Below are 19,633 nucleotides of genomic sequence, written 5' to 3'. Positions count from 1 at the left end.
GTAACAAACCTGCACATTCTGCACATGTATCCCAGAACTTAAAGTATAATTTAAAAAGAAAAAAAAAAAAACAGCAAAAACAAAACAAAACAAAAAGGTCATAAAATCAATTCAGTGGATGTGGACCAGCATTTTAAAAAGTGAACAGAATATAAACTCACTAAAAGGCATCACTCATAAACAAACCAACAAAAAGTAAAGCCACAGATAAGGCAAATGCTTGAGAAAAACAATTGCTTTTATACTCCTTCTTATACATTGACTTTACTCTCATAAAAAATAGAGTTAACAGTTGAGACCCCAGGCATCTTACTGTGTAGGTCATTAGGAAACCTTTACAATAAGTTTCTCCCAAGAACTAGATTTCCATTTAATTATGTTCTGTTCAATCCAATATAAACCTTTCCACTGTTCTGCATGCTCTGGCCTCCTCAATTTAATTTTCTTTTAAGTTCTTAAGCAGTCATATCACAATCTTTCCTTCAGAGAAACATAAAACAGACACCTACTCTAGGAAAAAGAATAACCCTCAGGCCACAGTTTTAGCATTATCTGGCTTTCTGCCACTTGAGGCTTCCTGCAGGTGATCACAACCTGGGGCCAGCCACTCAACAAGCCCTCCAGGAGGTTGCCTCAGACTCCCCCTAAGGCAAGCTCTAAGGTTCTATGGTTACTTCATCCTAAAGAGAAGAATCGCTGCATGCAAAGACTCTCATCCACAGCTGTTAATTCTTCAAAACTAAGACACTAAATTCTACATTCAGAAAGTTGGACTTTAGAATTGGCAGAAAAGGAAATGTAAAGTCATGACTATAGTATAAAGATCCATCCCATTATGTGAATAATAGACTTGGAGTGAATCAAAGATCATGCTCATCCCGGAAAGAAGTACAACTAAATAAGGACATCCTGAGAAGAAACTCTTCTCTCTACTCTGTTGGCTTTAAGAATAGACGTGTACATCAAATTAACATTTCAACTCTCCAAGCCAATCAGTGCAGTAATCTCGTGGGGTCCCTGAGGGTTGGGACCCTAGTGTACTGACCTGGGTCCTTTATTGCAGAAGCAGCAAAGGCATAGAGCAGCACTGTTTTAGAACTTACAGAATTCAAGTGAAAAATCTGTATTCAAAAAAGGATTGAAAGAAAACAGGACGACACAGAGTCTGATACTTACTTGTGGCCCAGCTCATGGGCGATGGTAAAGGCCAAATTGAGACCATTGTCTTCGGCAAGCACACACTTCCTCTTAGCACTGCACACACCTCCTAAGTAAGCAATTCCTGCAGCAGAGACACAAAACACATCCTCTTCAGAACGTGGGAGGCCCTGGTCTCACCAGGCAAGTCCGCACGGTCAACAGCACGCATGGTCAACGTCACACATGATCAAGGCAGGCACTCTGGGACAATGCTGACCACGAGTCTCAGCCCATATCGGAAGGGTTTGTGTATGATGCTTTTGTGTTCACCCAATAAAAACAATAACCACCGCAAGCATCCATCAGGCATCTAATACGCGTCGGGGGTGTGCTGAGTCGTGTACTCATAGCACCTAACTTAATCCTCATGACCCGGGATGAGGGAAACTGAGGTTTGGAAAGGAAAGGTAACTCTCCCAAGGTCACCTGGATGGGCACCCAGTGCAGGGATCCTACACCAGATCTGTCTAACTTCAGTGCCCAGGGCTGGGACCAAGTGAGGCCAGCCAGGCAAGGCACCCAGGGTACAAGGTTTAAGAGGCCCTGGCTCTCAGGCAATGCCCCTGCACCCGCACACCCTGAGAGGGAGGAAGCGCCTCCTCACACGCACATCCCGGGCATGGGCCGGGGTCTGTGCTGGGTCTCATGGACAGCAAGCCCCGGAAGGCTGTGCAGAATGTTCTGAAAATGCTTCAGGAGACCTTGAGAGAGGAAGACCCAGAGAAAGTGGAGCCAGCGCTGGGAGAGCCAGGGCCTTGAAGTACTCAGTGAGGACTAGCCCGTGAGTCAAATGTGTGTCTCCACACACACATGCTTGCCCCTAAGGACCTCACTCTAAGACAGGAAACCCAAACCATACACACCAGGAGAAATGCAATGCAGGGCAGTGGAGGCTGCGTCCCAAGGATGGGCGGTGTTGGTGGGACAGCAGGCCAGCCACTGCAGGAGGGGCAGGTGTTTTCCAGGGGAGGAAGGTGGCTCTGGCAAAGGGACGTGTGGGATGACACAGGGCGCTTGGATGCCAGCCCCTCTGGGGAATGCTGGGAGGGTGCCCACAGCAGGGGTGGGGAGGGCAAGCCCATGCTGGCCACACTTCTGGGGACTGACCCTCCAGGGCTCCCCACCACAGCACTCCCTGCACCCAGGAAAGACATGTCTCACCCCGCAGGGACTGCAGGGCTTCTCAACAGGAAGGCCTGCTAGGAAACCTGACATCTGCCCTCCCATGGGCGTTTAACCCCGAGGGCAGTTCTTCGATATGCCCCTGAGTGATACACAAGCGGATGGTGGAATGGGGTGGCTGAAGGAGCTCAGTACTCCCCTGGCTGTGCCGTCACATTGGGCATGGGTGGGTAGCGGCTCTGCTGGCATAGCGCCATGGGGTGGATGGAGGCTAAACACAGCTGGACTCTGCCCATCAGCCCCATGCCCTGGATGGGCTATGACCACCCAAGGAAGGAGCACCTGCTCTCCACCATGGGCTGTCCCTCTATCGAGCTGCACACTGCTCCATTCCAAGGGCTCCTTCCATGAACTTGCCTGAGATGTCTCAGGAGGGAAGGAGTTGGCAGAGGGCAGGGGAAAATGGGACAGGGGAACCATTTCATTAAAAACGACTCCTTCTCCCTGCTCCCAAAGAGCTAAACCAGCACCCTCTTCGTTGATGTCCAAATCAAACTGGTGCGGAGCTCAGCCACACACAGGGTGGTCCCTCTGATGTGGTGTGGCTCTGTGTTCCCACCCAAATCTCATCTCGATTTGTAATCCCCATGTGCCAGGGAGGGACCTGTTGGGAAGTGATTGGATCATGGGAACAGTTTCCCCCACGCTGTTCTTGGGATAGTGAGTTAGTTCTCATGAGAGATGATGGTTTTAGGAGTGTTTGGCAGTTATCTCCCCCACTGTCTCTGCTGCACTGTGAAGAAGGTGCTGCTTCCCTTTCCCCTTCAGCCATGATTGTAAGTTTCCTGAGGCCTCCCCAGCTGTGTAGAACTGACAGTCAATTAAACCTCTTTCCTTTATAAACTACCCAGTCTCAGGTAGTATCTTTATAGCAGCGTGAAAAAGGACTAATACATCCTTCTTCCTCGTCCTCTCCACAAGGCACAGAGGAAGCTCACATGGCCTGGCTCCACAGAGATGCGGCTCCAGGGCTCATGTTCCACACACTGGGCCCAGGTACCTCACTGTGGGTCTATTTTTATTTGGAAACATGCAATGTGCTTAGTTAAAAATAAAGAAAAGACAAATTAAATGTTATTTTGCCTCAAGATGCTTTTGTGGCCACGTGGATGTCACAACCCAGCAATGCAGACTATTGAAAAGAGCAACACGACAACCAGAAAGGATGCAATGTGGTTTCTCAGTACCTTCAAGGTCATTATTCTGCTTTTGTTTAAATATGTTTTGTGGGTTGCTTTTACAAGTCTACCAGTGAGTAGGTGGAATGCTGCTACACAGTCCTGATGGTATGTGCACACGGCCCATGTGGGTGCATGCACATGCTCAGACACACACCCAGCAGTGCCCACCCAGCCCTGGCTGCAGCCTCTCTGGGTCAACGAATCAATTAGAAACAATCAGATCTGCACACCCTGGAGAAGTTGCCTGGTGAGGGGTAAGGGAGACACAGTAAGGCCAGATGTGCTGAGCTTGCTGTCCTGAGTGTGCCCGCCATGGGCTCTGATGCAGAACTGGCAGACCTCACATGCCACACAAATGCTTCCCCCCGGCCTCAGCCACGCTCAGCATTCGGAGGAGGCATCCCTGACTTTCCACTCTAATTAGGTAATGTGCAATGCTAGAGGAACAGGGAAGCAAGGAGCCTTCCAATAATTGCATTTTAATTTTTCCAAGGTGCAGATGATTTTCTTTTTAACTAGAAAACAAAGAATCAGTTTATTTACAAGAAATGCTCTTGCACAAAGGTGGATTAAGGTCTAATGCTTTTAATGATTTATTCCAATCATGACCAGCCTGGTCATAAAACTGAGCAAGGAAAAACACATAAAAGAAACAGCTCCTGACAACAGAGCACAAGAGCTGTGTGTTTATGAGATGAGATGGAAATGCTTAGAATGCACAAAACAAAGTCTGGAGAAAATCCCAGGTTGTTGTAAAATAAGAGCTACGGGGGGAATAAACGGTAATTAAGCCATCCAGCTTCAGCAGAAAACAAAGCCCACCACTATTCCATGTTACTAAAAAGAAACTGCAGTCTAGGGAAGGCAGAGCCCTGGAGACTCAGAGATACCCCCACCATCTCAGGCTGCAGAAGGCACCAAGCTAGAAAAACCCACCAAATCCCCATGTTGGTGCTTGTCAAGAAATGAGGAAAAACCAGTTTTCTCTGTATTGATTTATTAAAAACTGAGGTCTGTGACACTACAGTTTAGCAGTCAGTACACTGCTAACTTCAGTGCTGATGCTGTGGAACCTTCCGAGGTAACCGGAATTCCCTTAACGCTGAGGTGAGGCTTTTAGACCCTGCAGTGGTGCTTTCACTGGCTTTCACATCCAGTCTTCTATGATTTAAAATTCTCCACAGATCACAGAACTTATTTAAAAATTTTTAAAAACATCAATTCCACATGTTTGCATAGTTTCTTGTAACAAAAGGGAGGCAGAAAGGCAACTGGAATTTATTAGTTGTGCCTCTAAATGGGCAAAACTGCTCTGAACACTCAACCCTCCCTTGCTTGGCAAGTATGACTGGCCCCATTTTATAGATGGGGAAACAGAGGCTCTACTACACCCCTGACAACAAGTGTGTGCTTGTGTCCTAAATGGGGGCTCACTCCAACTCTACTACACCCCTGACAACAAACACACTCTTAAAAAAATCTGAAACACAGAGGGTAAAAATGAAGGGGTGTGGGTCAGGCATGGTGGCTCACACCTGTAATCCCAGCACTTTGGGAGGCTGAGCTGGGAAGATCGCCTGAGGTCAGGAGATCGAGACCATCCTGGCTAACACGGTGAAATCCTGTCTCTGCTAAAAATACAAAAAATTAGCTGGGTGTGGTGGTAGGTGCCTGTACTCCCAGCTACTCAGGAGACTGAGGCAGGAGAATGGCATGAACCCGGGAGGTGGAGCTTGCAGTGAGCCGAGATCGCACCACTGCACTCCAGCCTGAGTGACAGAGCAAGACTCTTTCTAAAACCGAACAAAAACAAGACCAAAAAAAACCACCCAAATAGCCAGGCATGGTGGCAGGTCCCTATGGTCCCAGCTACCCTAGAGGCTGAGGCAGGAGAATCACTTGAACATGGGAGGTAGAGGTCGCAGTGAGCTGAGATCCATCACTGCACTCCAACCTGCGTGACACAGCAAGATTCTGTCTCAAAAAAAAAAAAAAAAAAAGAGAAGGGGTGTAATGAGTTGTTCTGAAACCTGGAGCAGCTCATTTAATTTATCCAGAGAAGAGGCTCCCATCCACTAGCTCTGTGACCCATCTTCCCAGCCATGCCAGCGCAACACAGGTGCTCATCTGTCTTCTTTCTCTTCCTTTTCTCAGTAGAAGCATAATTTTATAGAGAAAACTGGGTGAAGAGGCTTAGTTTCTTTTTCAGTAGAAAACTACATGATATAAGCTCATAACTCTTGATCTCAGGGCTGACCACTCAATCCTCTCTAGATTTAAGGAATAAACAACAAACAACTGTCTAAACTCTGGTTGATGCAGTAAGTTGTTGCATATAAGCCATCTGCAGCAGGCGGCCTTGCTGCCCATTAGTCCAACCTTACAGGGTCTGCCTTTGAGAGAGATGGCTCCATTTTTCCCACCAACTGCTCAACTACCAAACACTGTCACGGTTATTGCTGGAACATCAAGCTGTCAGTCACAAGAGAGCAACTGGCATCTGCCCATACACCAACCATAGTCATGGATACTGAATTGCAGATTCAGGCTCACTGACAAGTCCTTGTGTTCTTGCAAACCTAAGTGGATATGGGTGTGATCTGAACGGGTGAACAGCATTTAGGAGCAAATGTCTTAGAGTCTTAGGATGTGACAAAGGAAAACTAACTACAAAGGAATAATAAAGTTGGACCCCTACTTCACACCACATTTAAAATATAAGTCAGAATGAATTAAAGAGCTAAATGTGAGCGCTACAACTATAAAACTCTTAGAAGAAAACTAAGATGGAAATCTTCCTGACCTTGGTGTAGACAAAGCCTTCTTAGCTATAACATCAAAAACACAAGTGGGGGTGGGAAAATCCTAACCTCTTGCAACAGAAGAGTGGCTGAGGGGGAAGGGGCTGGGATTGAGGTGGGGAGTCACCTTCATTTCCACTGCCAGCCCAAGCAATGAATATGCTGGCACATTCTCCGAGGAAGCTTTCCAGACTTTCCCTTTGGCCATTGTGGTTTTCTGTGGACTGGGAGTCATCCAGCAGTTATGACCTTGCAGGCTAACTCGGTGTGTTGGTTTGTGTGTTATAATGCCATGTGAGCTGTTGCTTCGTGATGGGGTTTCTTGGTTATGGGTCAGAGTTAGGAAAGGCTACTTCTAGGCCTTGCTCCCTAGGGTTAATGAGACCACAGCTTAGGACACAGATGTCCTTGGCTTCGGTTTCTCAGGCATCTCCAGGATCCTGGACTTTGGGAGGAGATGCTGTCTCTGGTAAGAGAATCACACGAGTTCCCACAGATGACTCGAGGGTCCCTGGGCTGGAGGAGTCACTCCTACAAGATAACATTTTCATGTGTTCTGTGAGTTAAGGGTAAGTGGAGGAATAAACTGACCCTGGGATTTACAAGTTAGAATCAAAAAGTTTATGCCAACAGTTTGCTCTAGAAACCAAAACACGCGGGGAGAGGGGAAGGAAGGAGAAATGCGTAAGTGGTGATGTTCAAAAGGCCACAGCCAACTCGAGCCAAGTGCATGGAGATATCATGCAGATTACCCACCCAGACTACCCAGAGAAGATGACGCTCATGTCAGCAGGACCTGTCACATGGGAGGGGTTCTCCAGGGAGCAATGTAACGTTTGTCAAATCACAGTGTGCCTCTCTTTGGAGGACCCCACAGAGTCTCAGGGGCTTCTGAAACAGGCCCTGATGCCCACCAGAAATGGTCCCAGGCAGGTTCACCTCAGGACATCAGAGGAGCCTTGAAAATCTCTTATCTTGACAAACCCTTGGTGTTTCCTGACAGCCTGTATGTGACAGGCCTCGTGCCAGGCAGAGCCAAAGCTGAGCAGGCACAGGCCTAGGGGAAGCGGCCTCCAGGCCACTGCAGCAAGAAGACAAAGCAGCCAATAGAAAGATGAGCAGGGATGTTCCAAGCCAAGCACCAGGGCCTGAAGGGTGGGTGATCGATCGGGTCTCTGAAAGACAGCTGCGCCAGTGACCCAGCCCAGATCTGGCCTCTCCAGAGGGCAAACAAGTGGAAACTGGAGAGGAAGCTCCACACTGAGCCGTGCACTCACTGATCCCTGCTCCTCCCTCTGGGTCACCTGTCACAGCTGAGAGCCCCTCACCGAGCCACACCCTCATTCTGACTACTCTCTGAGCAAACTTTCCCGGACCACGGGTGGCTCCCTGTGTGGGGAGCACCTGCAGGCAGCGCCGTGAATGCAGCAGGTGATGAGCATCTTTGAGTTCCCTTTCAGGAGACCTCTGGGCCTCTGCAGGTACTCCCTGGCCACCAGAGAAGAACCCTGTCTTCTAGCATTTGGCACTCAGGAAACACAACCCCCGACCAGCCTGCTGGATGGCTGTACCTCAGCGACACTGCACCGTCGCCTGTGTGCAGGTTCCGGTGTGTGCACACGTGAGTGTACGTCTGTAGACACGGGCATGGCCAGGACACCCTTCCCCTAACTGGAAGCATGAGGCTGATGCCCACACTCACTTCTACAGCAAGGAACCCTAGTGAATTTTGAAAACTATAACACACTCACATTCTCTATCAACTGCACTGCTTGGCACTTACTTTGGTCAATACTTTTAAAATGAACTTGGCTTAGTCCCACTTCAATGACTGCTTTCAGCCTCCTCTATCTTCTCTCACTGTAAAGGTTTCCCCTTTGCTGGTGGATTAGAATGCCCTCCCTCTCCCTAGGGAAAGCTGGGGTTTTAGGTGGGGGTGAGGCTGAGAAGAAGTGTGATATGTTTTGGCTAAAAATAATCTTCTCCATGTGGGGAATGGGACAACTAAATCTTCTATGGGGTCAGATATCCCCCAAGGGAATCTGGGAATGAATCAAATCTCCCTTCAGAGTTTCAAATGCAACCTGGAAGAAGGGGCACATTCCTGACTCAGCCTTCCCAAGGCAGCTGTCTGAGGTGTGTGCCTAGAATCATCATCTTTCTCAACATTTCTGTTTGAATCACATTTAGTAGAGTAGCCACAGGCAGGGCCATGAGTGAACGCTGCTAAACTGAGGTGACAGCCAGAGCCAGGAAGAAGGCAGAGTAGGGGCTGGTAAGAGCAACCACACGCATTTTAATCATGCTTACTGTTATGAGCTAAACTGTGTCCCTTGAAATTCAGAGGTTGAAGCCCCAATCTTCAATGTCCCTGTATTTGCAGACAGGGCCTTCAGGGAGGTAATGAAGGTTAAATGAGGTCAGCAAAGTGGGGCCCTGATCCAACAGGTCTGGTGTCCTTATAAAAAGAAGAAGAGACACTAGAGGTATTTCCCCCTCCCTTTCTCTTTCCCTCTCTCCAAGTGAGCACAAGAGGGCAGGTGAGGACACAGTGAGAAGGCAGCTGTCGACAAGCCAGGAAAGAGATTCCTTATCCCAAACCAGTCCTACTGGCACTGCGGAGTTCCAGCTTCCAGACCCGTGAGGAATAACTGTCTGCTGTGTAAGCTGCCCAGTCTGCAGTACTCTGTAAGAGGAGCTCTAAACAGGCTAATACACCCAGAGTGCACCCTGGGTCCCCACAGAAGTACCCTGGGTCCCCTTGCTCACACAGGTAACTGACAAGCGTGGTGACCACCAGAACTCACCATGCTCATTTGCCACACAGCACTGCAGCCACCTAACACGCCACGGGCTTGGCCTCGATGTTCACAACACGGTTTAATAACAAGGAACCGACCTGGAAAGCTGTAGGAACTTCAGGTTGAACTAGTTACGAAAATGCTTGGTAGAGAAGAATGAAAAATATGGTGGAGTGGGGGTGTTCTGTATTTAAAATCATATAACACCTTAGCCAGCTGCATCTGTAGGCAGAGAAGTGCCATCCCTCAGTCATTTAACAATGGGGTACCTTGCAAGTTACAGCCAGGAATGTCCATCAGGAGACACTAAGGCACCGGGAAGGGAGGTGAGAGAATCACGACAACATGCGTGTGAGTGATGTGGACCCATCGCTCACATCATCGGCTATTTCTATTTGCAGGAGACTCCCCAGAAATCCCCAGGCCTTATGAGATGTTCTAAAAACACTCAAACACAGCCTTGGAGGGAGGAGCCAGTTTTAAAAGACTCTTATAAAAGTAACATACTGCTCGGTCTGAAGAATCGGAGGCTAAAATCATCTCTTCAAGTCCCCAGAAAATCCCAAAGAACTCCAGGGGAAAGTGGTGATGGGCCAGAGAGCTCTGGAAGCTTCCAGGTCTGTTGCGAGCCACACCTGGCACAGAGTAGGCTCTTCCAGGTCTATCGGGAACCCACGAGCCTCCCCTGGCACACGGTAGGCTCACAAAAAAGGAGCACTGCTGCTGGTTCTGCTTAGCAAATCTCAAGGCAAACCAAGCGGCAACAGGTATTCTGGGTGTGCAGAACCAAATGCAGCAAGCCAGAAACATGTGCTGCTTTTTCTTTTTACCTTGACTCATTCAAAAATCACAAATGCACAAGGCCAGAAGACAGAAGGTGCTCATCACTACAAAAGCCCAGGAAGTGGGTACCAGTGCAGAGGGAAGGGGCTGTGGCTGGGATGGGGACCACCTACAGGGCTGACAGACTCTACTGCTTGACCAGGATGCTGGCCACAAGGATATCTGCCTTATAATAACTCATTTAGAGATAAAAAAGTCAGGTCAGGGTTACCCCAGAGGGACTAGTGACCAGAAGGGGCATGAAGAGGACCTGCCCGGCGGCTGATATTGTCTTGTTTCTAGATCCAGGTCATCACTAACCATTACACAAAGCTCATCATTTACAAATATTCATTGAACAGTACACTTAGATATACTATCCATATGTAAATTATGCCTCAATTATAATTTAAAAGATAACAAAGGGATACACACATGCATGTGAAATAGAAGGAGAAGATGGCCTTGGTTTAAGAATCTGGGAAGAGTCAAAGTCACTGGACAATTTAGATAAGGGTATGTCTTCGGTATATCCAAGGGTCATGGGTTGATGAAGCCTCAGTGGTATGTATTAGTCAAGTCTGCTTTCACCTGCAACACCAGGCTTTACCTGTATTACTTGTATTTCTCGGACTATATGAGCCATTTCTAATTTACCTTTACTGCCTTGCAAGGACTCTTCCAATGGTACATTCTTGAGGCTTGCCTGAAACAACCTTGAAAGACAGCTTCACTCCCTCTCATAGCTGTACTTCTGAAGGATGAATAAAATGCAAGGCCATGCATGGAAATATTTGCCAACTTAGCCAAAAAAAAAAAAAAAAAAAAAAGGAAGAAACAAAGAAAGAAAAGCATTCTCAAAACAAGTAACCGCATTTCTTGCTAAATGCTTAGCCCAGCAAAGCCCATTCTTTGGGGGATGAAATGTAGACTTTTAGTGAAACCTTGGGACAAGGGTAAGCACTTCCAGTCTGCACATTGTTCTAGACACCTCTCGGGGCCCTGCTCGTGGGCTGTGCACAAAGGTCAGCCCAGGCCTCAGAGCAGCTCTGGGCACCAGCTCCTGAACACCAGCTTCTGAGTTCAAGTCCATAAAGCACGCCCTGGCAGGGCACCACAGCCCCTCCACTAAAGAAGTAACCCAAACATGGGAAGCCAGCCATCATTTGGCTGTTGACTCAACAGTTATGAACTAAAGTCAAACTACCATGACAAGCCCTCCCTTCTGATGGCCCAGGGGAAGCCCTAGGACAATCCCTGCCTTCACTGACAGGATGCAAAAATGACGGCATTCCATTTTATTAAAAAAAAAAAAAAAAAGCCTCTTAGAAAAGAATGTTGAGGAGAGCCACACCATGAAGTCAAGTGCACACTAAGATTACAAAGAGGAAACAGCTGACTCATGGCAGAATCAGTGGCAGGCAAGGAAGATGGCCAGCCTCAGAATTATCGCCAGCGTGGCAGAAAGTGGATGGTACAAAGTCTCAGGCCCCATCTTCAGGGTGAAGTTATGTCCCTGCTCCATGCTTATGGAGGCAGCTCATTACCTGTAGGCTACACTGGGTTTCAGAATCATCTCAGACTACGGAAATAGCAGGCATGTCAGTGTCTGTCTTTAAAATGTCAAAGGCCAAGAAAAACAAATGTTCTTTACCTTTTAAGCGATTTCATACATTTCCAGGTTGCTTCTATGCCTCTGTGGTGGTCCACACCCTGTGTCCTCAAGAGCCAGGGGCTCCTGTTTGAGCTCTGCTATGGCATTCCCCTGAGGCTGGTCAGCCTGGCTGTCCGATACTCCCCTCAATCTCAGTCCACACCAATGGGACTCACCACCCCAAACTGAGCCTTCAAGTTTTGTTCAAAAGCTTGCAGTCCTAGTCAACCTCTCTCTTCCCTTCTCCCACCCAATCTTAGTAATCATCAAGTCCTGTCATTTCCTGCTACTCACAGACTCTGGGATTTCTTTCTTTCTCACTGGTCCCAAGCCCAGGCCTTTGTCATCACCTTAAGCATTATTAGGAAATCTCTGTAGGCATCAGCTTACTTGCCACTCCCCACTCCAGTTAGTCCTAAAACGTCTGGACTCGAGTGCCTCCTCTCCACTGATTCTCCCCTGATCCTGCCCAGAAACACCCCTCCAGGTGCCCAGGTGCCCAGGTGCCCAGGGCCCATCGCGATTCCTCTGCTGCAGCAAGAGCCAGTCAGGTCCTATGAACAAATCTTATGCTAGGCCTCTCTAGGCCAGCTTCCATAACCATTCAACTTACACAGCACAGTGTGGCTTAAACACATCATCAATAAGTTCTGCAAATGAATGAATGCATAGCAGCCCTGCCAACCTCATCTTCATAAAACACCATCCTCTGCTGCTTAAGAAACGGGCTAGAGGCCAGGTGAGGTGGCTCATGCCTGTAATCCCAGCACTTTGGGAGGCCGAGGCGGGCAAGTCACGAGGTCAGGAGATGGAGACCATCCTGGCTAACAACATGGTGAAACTCCATCTCTACTAAAAATACAAAAGAAAATTAGCCAGGCATGGTGGCGGGCACCTGTAGTCCCAGCTCACGGGAGGTTGAGGCAGGAGAATGGCGTGAACCCGGGAGGTGGAGTGAGCAGCTCCACCTTGTAGTGAGCAGAGATGGCGCCACTGCACTCCAGCCTGGGTGACGGAGAAAGGCTCCATCTAAATAAATAATAAATAAATAAGTAAGAGGGCTGGAACAGGGAGGAGTAAGTAATAAGGCGGCGGCTGGTAAACACTAACATTTGTCAGACACTTACTATGTGCGTACCAGGCCCTGTGCTAAAGATTCCCACGCGTGATCTCATTTTATCCACACCACCACTTGGTGAGGTACATACTGTTATTAGCCTTGCAGTACTACTGATGAGGAAACTAAGACTCTGAGAAGTCAACAACTCATCCGAGGTCAAACAGCCAATGAGGGGTGGAGCTGGGATTCGATCTCAGGTCTTCGGGGCCAGAGGTCCTGCCCTAAAGCACTGCATCAGAGGCTGCCAGCTGGCAGCCACAGAAGGATTTCAACTGCAGGAAGGTTTTATTTAGCCCATTTAGGATTTAAATGAAAATTTTAATCAGTCACCAACAATTAAAAATTAGAAGAGCCAGTCGGGTGCAGTGGCTCATGCCTGTAATCCCAGCACCATGGGAGGCAAAGGCAGGTGGATTACTTGAGGTCAGGAGTTTGAGACCAGCCCAGCCAACATGGCGAAATCCCGTCTCTACTAAAAATACAAAAACTGGCCGGGCGCGGTGGCTCACGCCTGTAATCCCAGTACTTTGGGCGGCAGAGATGGGCGAATCACGAGGTCAGGAGATTGAGACCCTCCTGGCTAATACAGTGAAACCCCATCTCTACTAAAAATACAAAAAATTAGCCGGGTGTGGTGGCAGGTGCCTGTAGTCCCAGCTACTTGGGAGGCTGAGGCAGGAGAATGCCGTGAACCTGGGAGGTGGAATTTGCAATGAGCCGAGATCGTGCCACTGCACTCCAGCCTGGATGACAGCGAGACTCCGTCTCAAATAAATAAATTAATTCATTTAAAAAGATACAAAAATTAGCGGGGTATGGTGGCCTGTGCCTGTAATCCCAGCTACCTGGGAAACTGGAGAATCGGTTGAAGCCGGGAGGTGGAGGTTGCAGTGATTCGAGACTGTGCCACTTCACTCCGGCCTGGGCAACAGAACGAGACAACTTCATCTCAAAAAAAAAAAAAAAAAAAAAAGTTAGAAGAGCTTACATAAAATGCAAATTGCCTGACTTCTAAAAATATTGAATAAGTGGAGAATGATAGACTGTTCAATAAATGGCACTGGGACCACAGGTGTCCACAGGGAGATGAATGAATTAAACTCTCAACCTCATGCCAGACACAGAAACAAACTCTAAATGGATGAAATACACAAGCATGGAAACAACTTCGAATCTGTCAGAAGAAAATGTAGTGGGATGTCTTTATGTTCCCAGAGTAGTAAAGATTTTTAAAAACAAGAAACAGGAAGTGAAAATCATAACAAAAAAGACTGAGCTATTTAGCTAAATCCACACTGAAAACTTCTATGTGATAAAAGGTACCATAAACAAAGTTAAAGATGAAGAAAAGATACAATGAAGACATTTTCAATTCCTAAAACCAAAGATTTAAAAAGATATCCAACCTACCTGGGCAGAGAACTGAGAAAATCACAAGAGGACATCAATTCACACCTGGCATGTGGACAAACATAAAAAATTCTGGCAGTAACCGGCAAGGTTATCAGGATTAAAGACTCCCAGATGCTATTAAAGAGAATATAAATTGGTATATTGGCCATTTTAGGAAGTAATTTGACCCACTGAGAAAGGCTGAAAGGTGTGCAGAAGTCAGGAAGTGGTTATATCCTGGGAAGTGGTAGTTCACCATCCAGGCTGCACTTGCGCACTTCCGTGCTGTTGTGCCCACCCACCTGTCCCTGCTGAGAGGAATCTCAGTAGCCTCTGATGTGTATGCACACGTATGTACACATGCATGTGCATGTACCACCACCCCACGAAGGGATGCTATGATCATCCTCTTTGACACATGGGGACACCGAGGCACCACGAAGGTAAGCAAATCCCTCAGGCTCATGCTGCAACCAAGTAGGAGAACCCACTGAACCCAGCCAGTCTGGCTGCAGATCCCCCGTAACGGCAGCAAAGGTAAAGAGTACTCTGCCCCAGGGACTGTATGGCAAGCCTGGGAGACAGACTCATAGTCAGGCCCATTCATAATGCATTCCAGGGAAGAGAGGAGAAGCCTGACAACTACGATTCAAAGTCCAGGGAGTTTCCTATTAAAACACAAACTAACAAGGCTCGCACACAGATGTCTTTAACCCTTGAGACTGCAAAAGTTAACATGCATGCGTGTATTTCTTGCAAGAAGCTTTATAGCTTTCATCGAATTTCCAAAGGGATCCACAACCTCAAAAAGGTTAAAAACACTAAACATAGAAATCCCAGAATGTAATCAAAGACATTCCCTAGGAAAAAAGTCCTCTCTGATGAGCCAAGTCAGACCAAAAGATCCCGGGAAAATTATCCTCCAGCCCTTGGGGGTTACCCAAGCATTCCTCAGAAGGTGATAACCAACAATGCTTTGTAGAATGTGCTTTTCGTTGCCAGATCTCAACTAACTGACACATAGAAAACATGAGGAAGGGTCTGACATTATTCACCAACAATGTCACTTATAAAAGAGCAGCCAAATTGACTCTTTGTTACTCCTGGGGCTGGGGTGGGGGGAGGTGGGAAGCAGTCAAGGTAATGCATAGGGTGACATGTACATTTTTGTCAATTAGGTACATACATTTAATTGACAAAGCACCCTGAGTTAAGCATCCAATTTAAATTAGCCTGTAATTGTAAATAATGTAAAAATGAAAGGGAAAAAACCACTGAGCGATATGCACATATCCACAGTCTAACATATATATGATTTACAAAGGTATACTCTTGAGTGTGTATACATAAAATACAAATTTTAAAAAGAAACCACTCTATTCTGTTTGGACAACATCACTACCTGTTCCCTGGTCCCAGCTGCAGGGCCTTTACTGTATCTTGGTATGTTTAACTGGTTGCATGAATTGAACATACAGGGAGATGGACTTGACACAGCAGAGTATATGCTGACATTTTTAACAAGCTGTCTTTGTTTTCTGCAAATTAGTATTTCTAAAAACTGGATTTGTTTTGGGTTGATAAGAGGAAAAACATGATATAAAAGCCATTTGTTGACTGTGTTCTCCATTGGATGGATACTGACAAATCACCATGATTGCTCAGAAAATCAATGTCAACATCCACTCTGTCAGAGTCTAAGACCAAAGAAGCATTTACTGCTTCCTCTCCGTCCACAGGACATACACCACACACACCCTGGGAACATCCCATGCCAGCGCCCACCAGCATGGGAACAGAACAGAGCTGTGTTATTTTCCTAAATCATTCTCAATCTTGGTCTAACATAAACAACCTGCCAAACAAACAAAACTTGGAGACAAGGCAGGAGAATCATTTTAAAATGGGATCCAAGACCTGAGATGCAAAGCAACAGCCTGCCCAGATCCTTCTATTCATCCTATCCCTTCCAAGACTGGTCCATGCCAGCATAACTTTTGAGCATCAAACATCAGAAGGTCTGTGTGCCTCAGCCCTGTCAAGGGGCAGGTTTCTCCTTCGCCCTTTCCTGCACCTGGGAGCAAATGCACTACCTGCAGAGAAAGGCCATCCGGCCCCGCCCCAGCTGGGACTCCTGGGGGTCAGATAGACGTGCTAAGCCCCTATGTCAAAGTTATTAAATGTTTTAGTTTTGTTCCACTGTAGCTCTTTTTTCCCTTTTCTGATGATTTTACAAAAGAAAGCAAGCTGCTTAGAAGGCCCTGAAAGTGAGGAGAGGCAAGAAAGATGACTAGTTACGGAGGGTGAGGGTTGCTTTTGTTTTGTTAGTTTTTTGCCAAAAAAGCCTGGATAGAGTGATCTCAGTTATCTGGTGCTCTCCTAAATGGGACCCCAGAGTACCTCCCATGTGGAAGAGTCCCTGGATTTTCCCCCACCCCACCTTCTCCCCCTTCAGCCATGTTGATGACAGAGAAGATAGGAACTTAGAACCCATTTCTCATTGGAGAGGAAAACTTGTCATCCAGCTTTGCAAAGAAGGTTCTACCTTATCCTCATCGCACATTATCTTTGCTATGTGCTAAGATATCATATTTAAAATGTCAAAAAAAAGGAACAAAAGAAAGAAATGTAAAATACTTGAATGAGCTTGTATTATAACATTAATATTATTGGGAGTATTTGCTTTGCAGGTGGATGTGATTCACTCATTATTCTAGTCCTGCTGTAGTCCTTTGTAATTTGTAGTAATTATGTAATTGTGGTAATTATGCTTTTTTTAATTAAAAAGTATAAAAATAAAAAACTTGAAAAGGCAAAAAATTTTTTTAAAGGAATAAAATGGGATCCATCCTCCAAGACTCTCTTCTGGAGGAGAATGGGACTGCACATGCACTTTTATTGGCCACATCTTAATGGTATTGCTGACCCGGCCATGCTCTACTCTTCCCGGCACTGGAAATCACAGAATGTTCTAGTTTCACATGCTCAGCCCACCATCCACGTAGGAGGCTGAAATCATTTCTTAATGGCACCTGTATTATGTTCCTTAGCTATACATCCCAATTCCAAATACGCGCAAGCAATATGGCAGATTTCCTCTGAGACGGTCCTTGATTATCACTGTGAGAACAATGACACCATGCGAGTGAAGCTTTGCTGTTGCACTGTCCCATGACAAGTTCATTACTGCCCTGCAGAGACAATTCTCTTTTAGGAGGAAAGAACTGCCCATTCTGCTCTATTGTCCCATAGATCTTTTACACCTCCATTTGGTATTGTGAAATAAAGACTAATTCCAACCCTCTCAATACAGAATCTCCCATCCAAAAGCATAACAACCCAAGAATGTGGACTGCTATTTCCTGACCCCTGCACTGTGCCCGGCAGGCTCCGGCTACAATCAAATGCAGCCCTCGTGCCTGCGTCTAGAATGCAGTGGCAATACTAAATCAGACGGACTGGCAAGGCCAGCAATTAAACCAGAAGTTGGTGAAGCAAACTTCCCAAAGTGAAGCAAGATGTTGATGTGGAAGATCAGCTGCTCGTGAGACGAGGTGACAATTTTCCTGAACTCTTTGTTAGATTTCATGTCTGGATCTCGTCTGGAACATCTACCAAATGGATTAGGGCCCAAATGTCTGGCATTCTTCTGATAACTCCAGTCCTGTAACTGTCCCACTGTCATAGCAGAAGGAACCTCACTGCTAGCCTTGATTTCAGTATGACTGATTCTCCTTCATCATCTGAGTTTGTGCACTACAGACAACTCCACGTGGAGTCTTTGCACAGCCAACAGAGAACTTGACAGCCCCTAAGATACCTGCCTGGTCACTGCTGCCCTTGGGTAACAAGTTGGCCTTCTGGTTGATAGTCAGGGAAGTCTCAGGCTGGCCTGGCCTAAGTGACTCAGTCAGCAGACCCTGAGTGTCCTTCTTGATCCTTCCCCAGGTGTAAGGATGATCCACAAGACCCCTGGGCTGCTCTGCAGGTAAAGGCAAATGGACCTCTGCAAAGGAAGCTGCTAGTGCATTTCCCTTCTCCTGCTTGAAGACATAGGTATCAAAACATCCTGCTGCTGGCAGGATGGCCAGTGACCTCCAAGATTCCATTTGCCTGAGGATGAATAACTCAGATTCAGAGTTTGGGTGTTGCTGACTCTCCCCAGGAGAACCAAGACTGTGCTTACAAGAGCAGAGCTGACTCGGGAGTCACTGTTCCTAACATATCCTCAGCTCCCTTGGCCATTCTTGGGAATGTAAGCCACAGGGAGATTTATCTTTGTGTCAGCAGATTGTGAGCAGGGTAAGAAGGGCAGGCTCTGGACTGGGGTCTGCATTTGAGTCCCTCTCTGCCACTTCCCACCTGGGTGACTATGGCAATGGTTTAATCTCCCCAAGCCTTGTGCCCCCTTTTGTAAGACAAAATTAACACCTACCTCATGGAATTGAGGATTAAATGAATAATGAGAGAGAAGTACTATTCCGAGTAAATCCTGAACAAATACTATGTAACACCACAATTAGTTTGACCAACTCCAAATTTTTTCTTAAAGTTTAACGAAAGGTATTTACCAAGCCAAAACTCTGTGCCAAAAGGCACAGGGCAATTTCACAATGATTGGCTGTTTAGTTGCCAGTATAGAGGCAGTGAACCTCTAAATGCTTTTATCAAGATGACATCTGGAAAGCTGAAGAGAGAACAGCAAACAGCTGAGGGCTGGGAAAACACCCCCTTCACTGGCACCAGATGCCACTCTCTTTATCTGCACTGGGGGCCAGGACAAGGTTGGCCACAAGAAGATGCCAGCAAATTACAACATCTGGAACTGCACTGTGCCTACTTACCTTTGCTCTCCTTGCCTGAACTGGATTTTGCACTGACTCCCTTTAAAGACGAGCTCATGGAATGCTTTTTCCCAATGCTGACACCTGTCCCGACAGTCTGCTGTCTACCAAGCTACCGGGATGCTTTATCCAGAGGCCTATGGCGCCCACCTTGGTTAGGTCCTGACGTTCCAGGCCCACCTAACAACTCACCCCTGCTCATCAAGGGGAAAGAGAACTCTTTATAAAACTTTTTCAGATTTTGAGAGAGGTGAATTTGTAACAATTAAATAACAATATTTTACTAAGATTAGATTCGAAACACACATTGAATGCCCTTCTTGGAAACAGCACACGTTCTTCTGTTTTCTGAGGTCAGGGTGCCTTCCTGCTCTAGATTTCCTAAGCATTGAATCAAACACAAGTCTAAAAATAATACAATTAGTTTCCTGAGGCCGAAAATGCTGTCTTCAAGAGGAAGAGCTGATATTAAATTTATAACTAGACAATAGGGACATGGGACATGGATTTGTGTTTCAGCAACATCTTTCTGATAGGGAAAAAGAAACAGGATGCTTCATGTTCCACAATATAAAATACCTGTGTTTCCCGCCAAAATGTCATCTGGGACAAGGTAGGGAAGGAATACTGTTTTTA

At 46.7% G+C, this 19,633-nt stretch overlaps 1 protein-coding gene across 1 annotated transcript in view; it reads right to left on the bottom strand.

Annotated features, from left to right (window-relative positions):
* ADAMTS17 (ADAM metallopeptidase with thrombospondin type 1 motif 17) overlaps positions 1-19,633 on the bottom strand; it is a 367,353-nt gene that overhangs the window by 223,967 nt on the left and 123,753 nt on the right. The window contains exon 8 of the mRNA XM_007990567.3: positions 1,177-1,282. Within this exon, the coding sequence (XP_007988758.3) occupies positions 1,177-1,282 (106 nt within the window). The remainder of the gene's footprint in view (positions 1-1,176; positions 1,283-19,633) is intronic.

The sequence above is a fragment of the Chlorocebus sabaeus genome, chromosome 29 (assembly GCF_047675955.1).
Source record: "Chlorocebus sabaeus isolate Y175 chromosome 29, mChlSab1.0.hap1, whole genome shotgun sequence".
NCBI lineage: Eukaryota > Metazoa > Chordata > Mammalia > Primates > Cercopithecidae > Chlorocebus > Chlorocebus sabaeus.
Note: the sequence above shows the minus strand (reverse complement) of the source record. Positions and strands in the feature narration are given on the sequence as shown.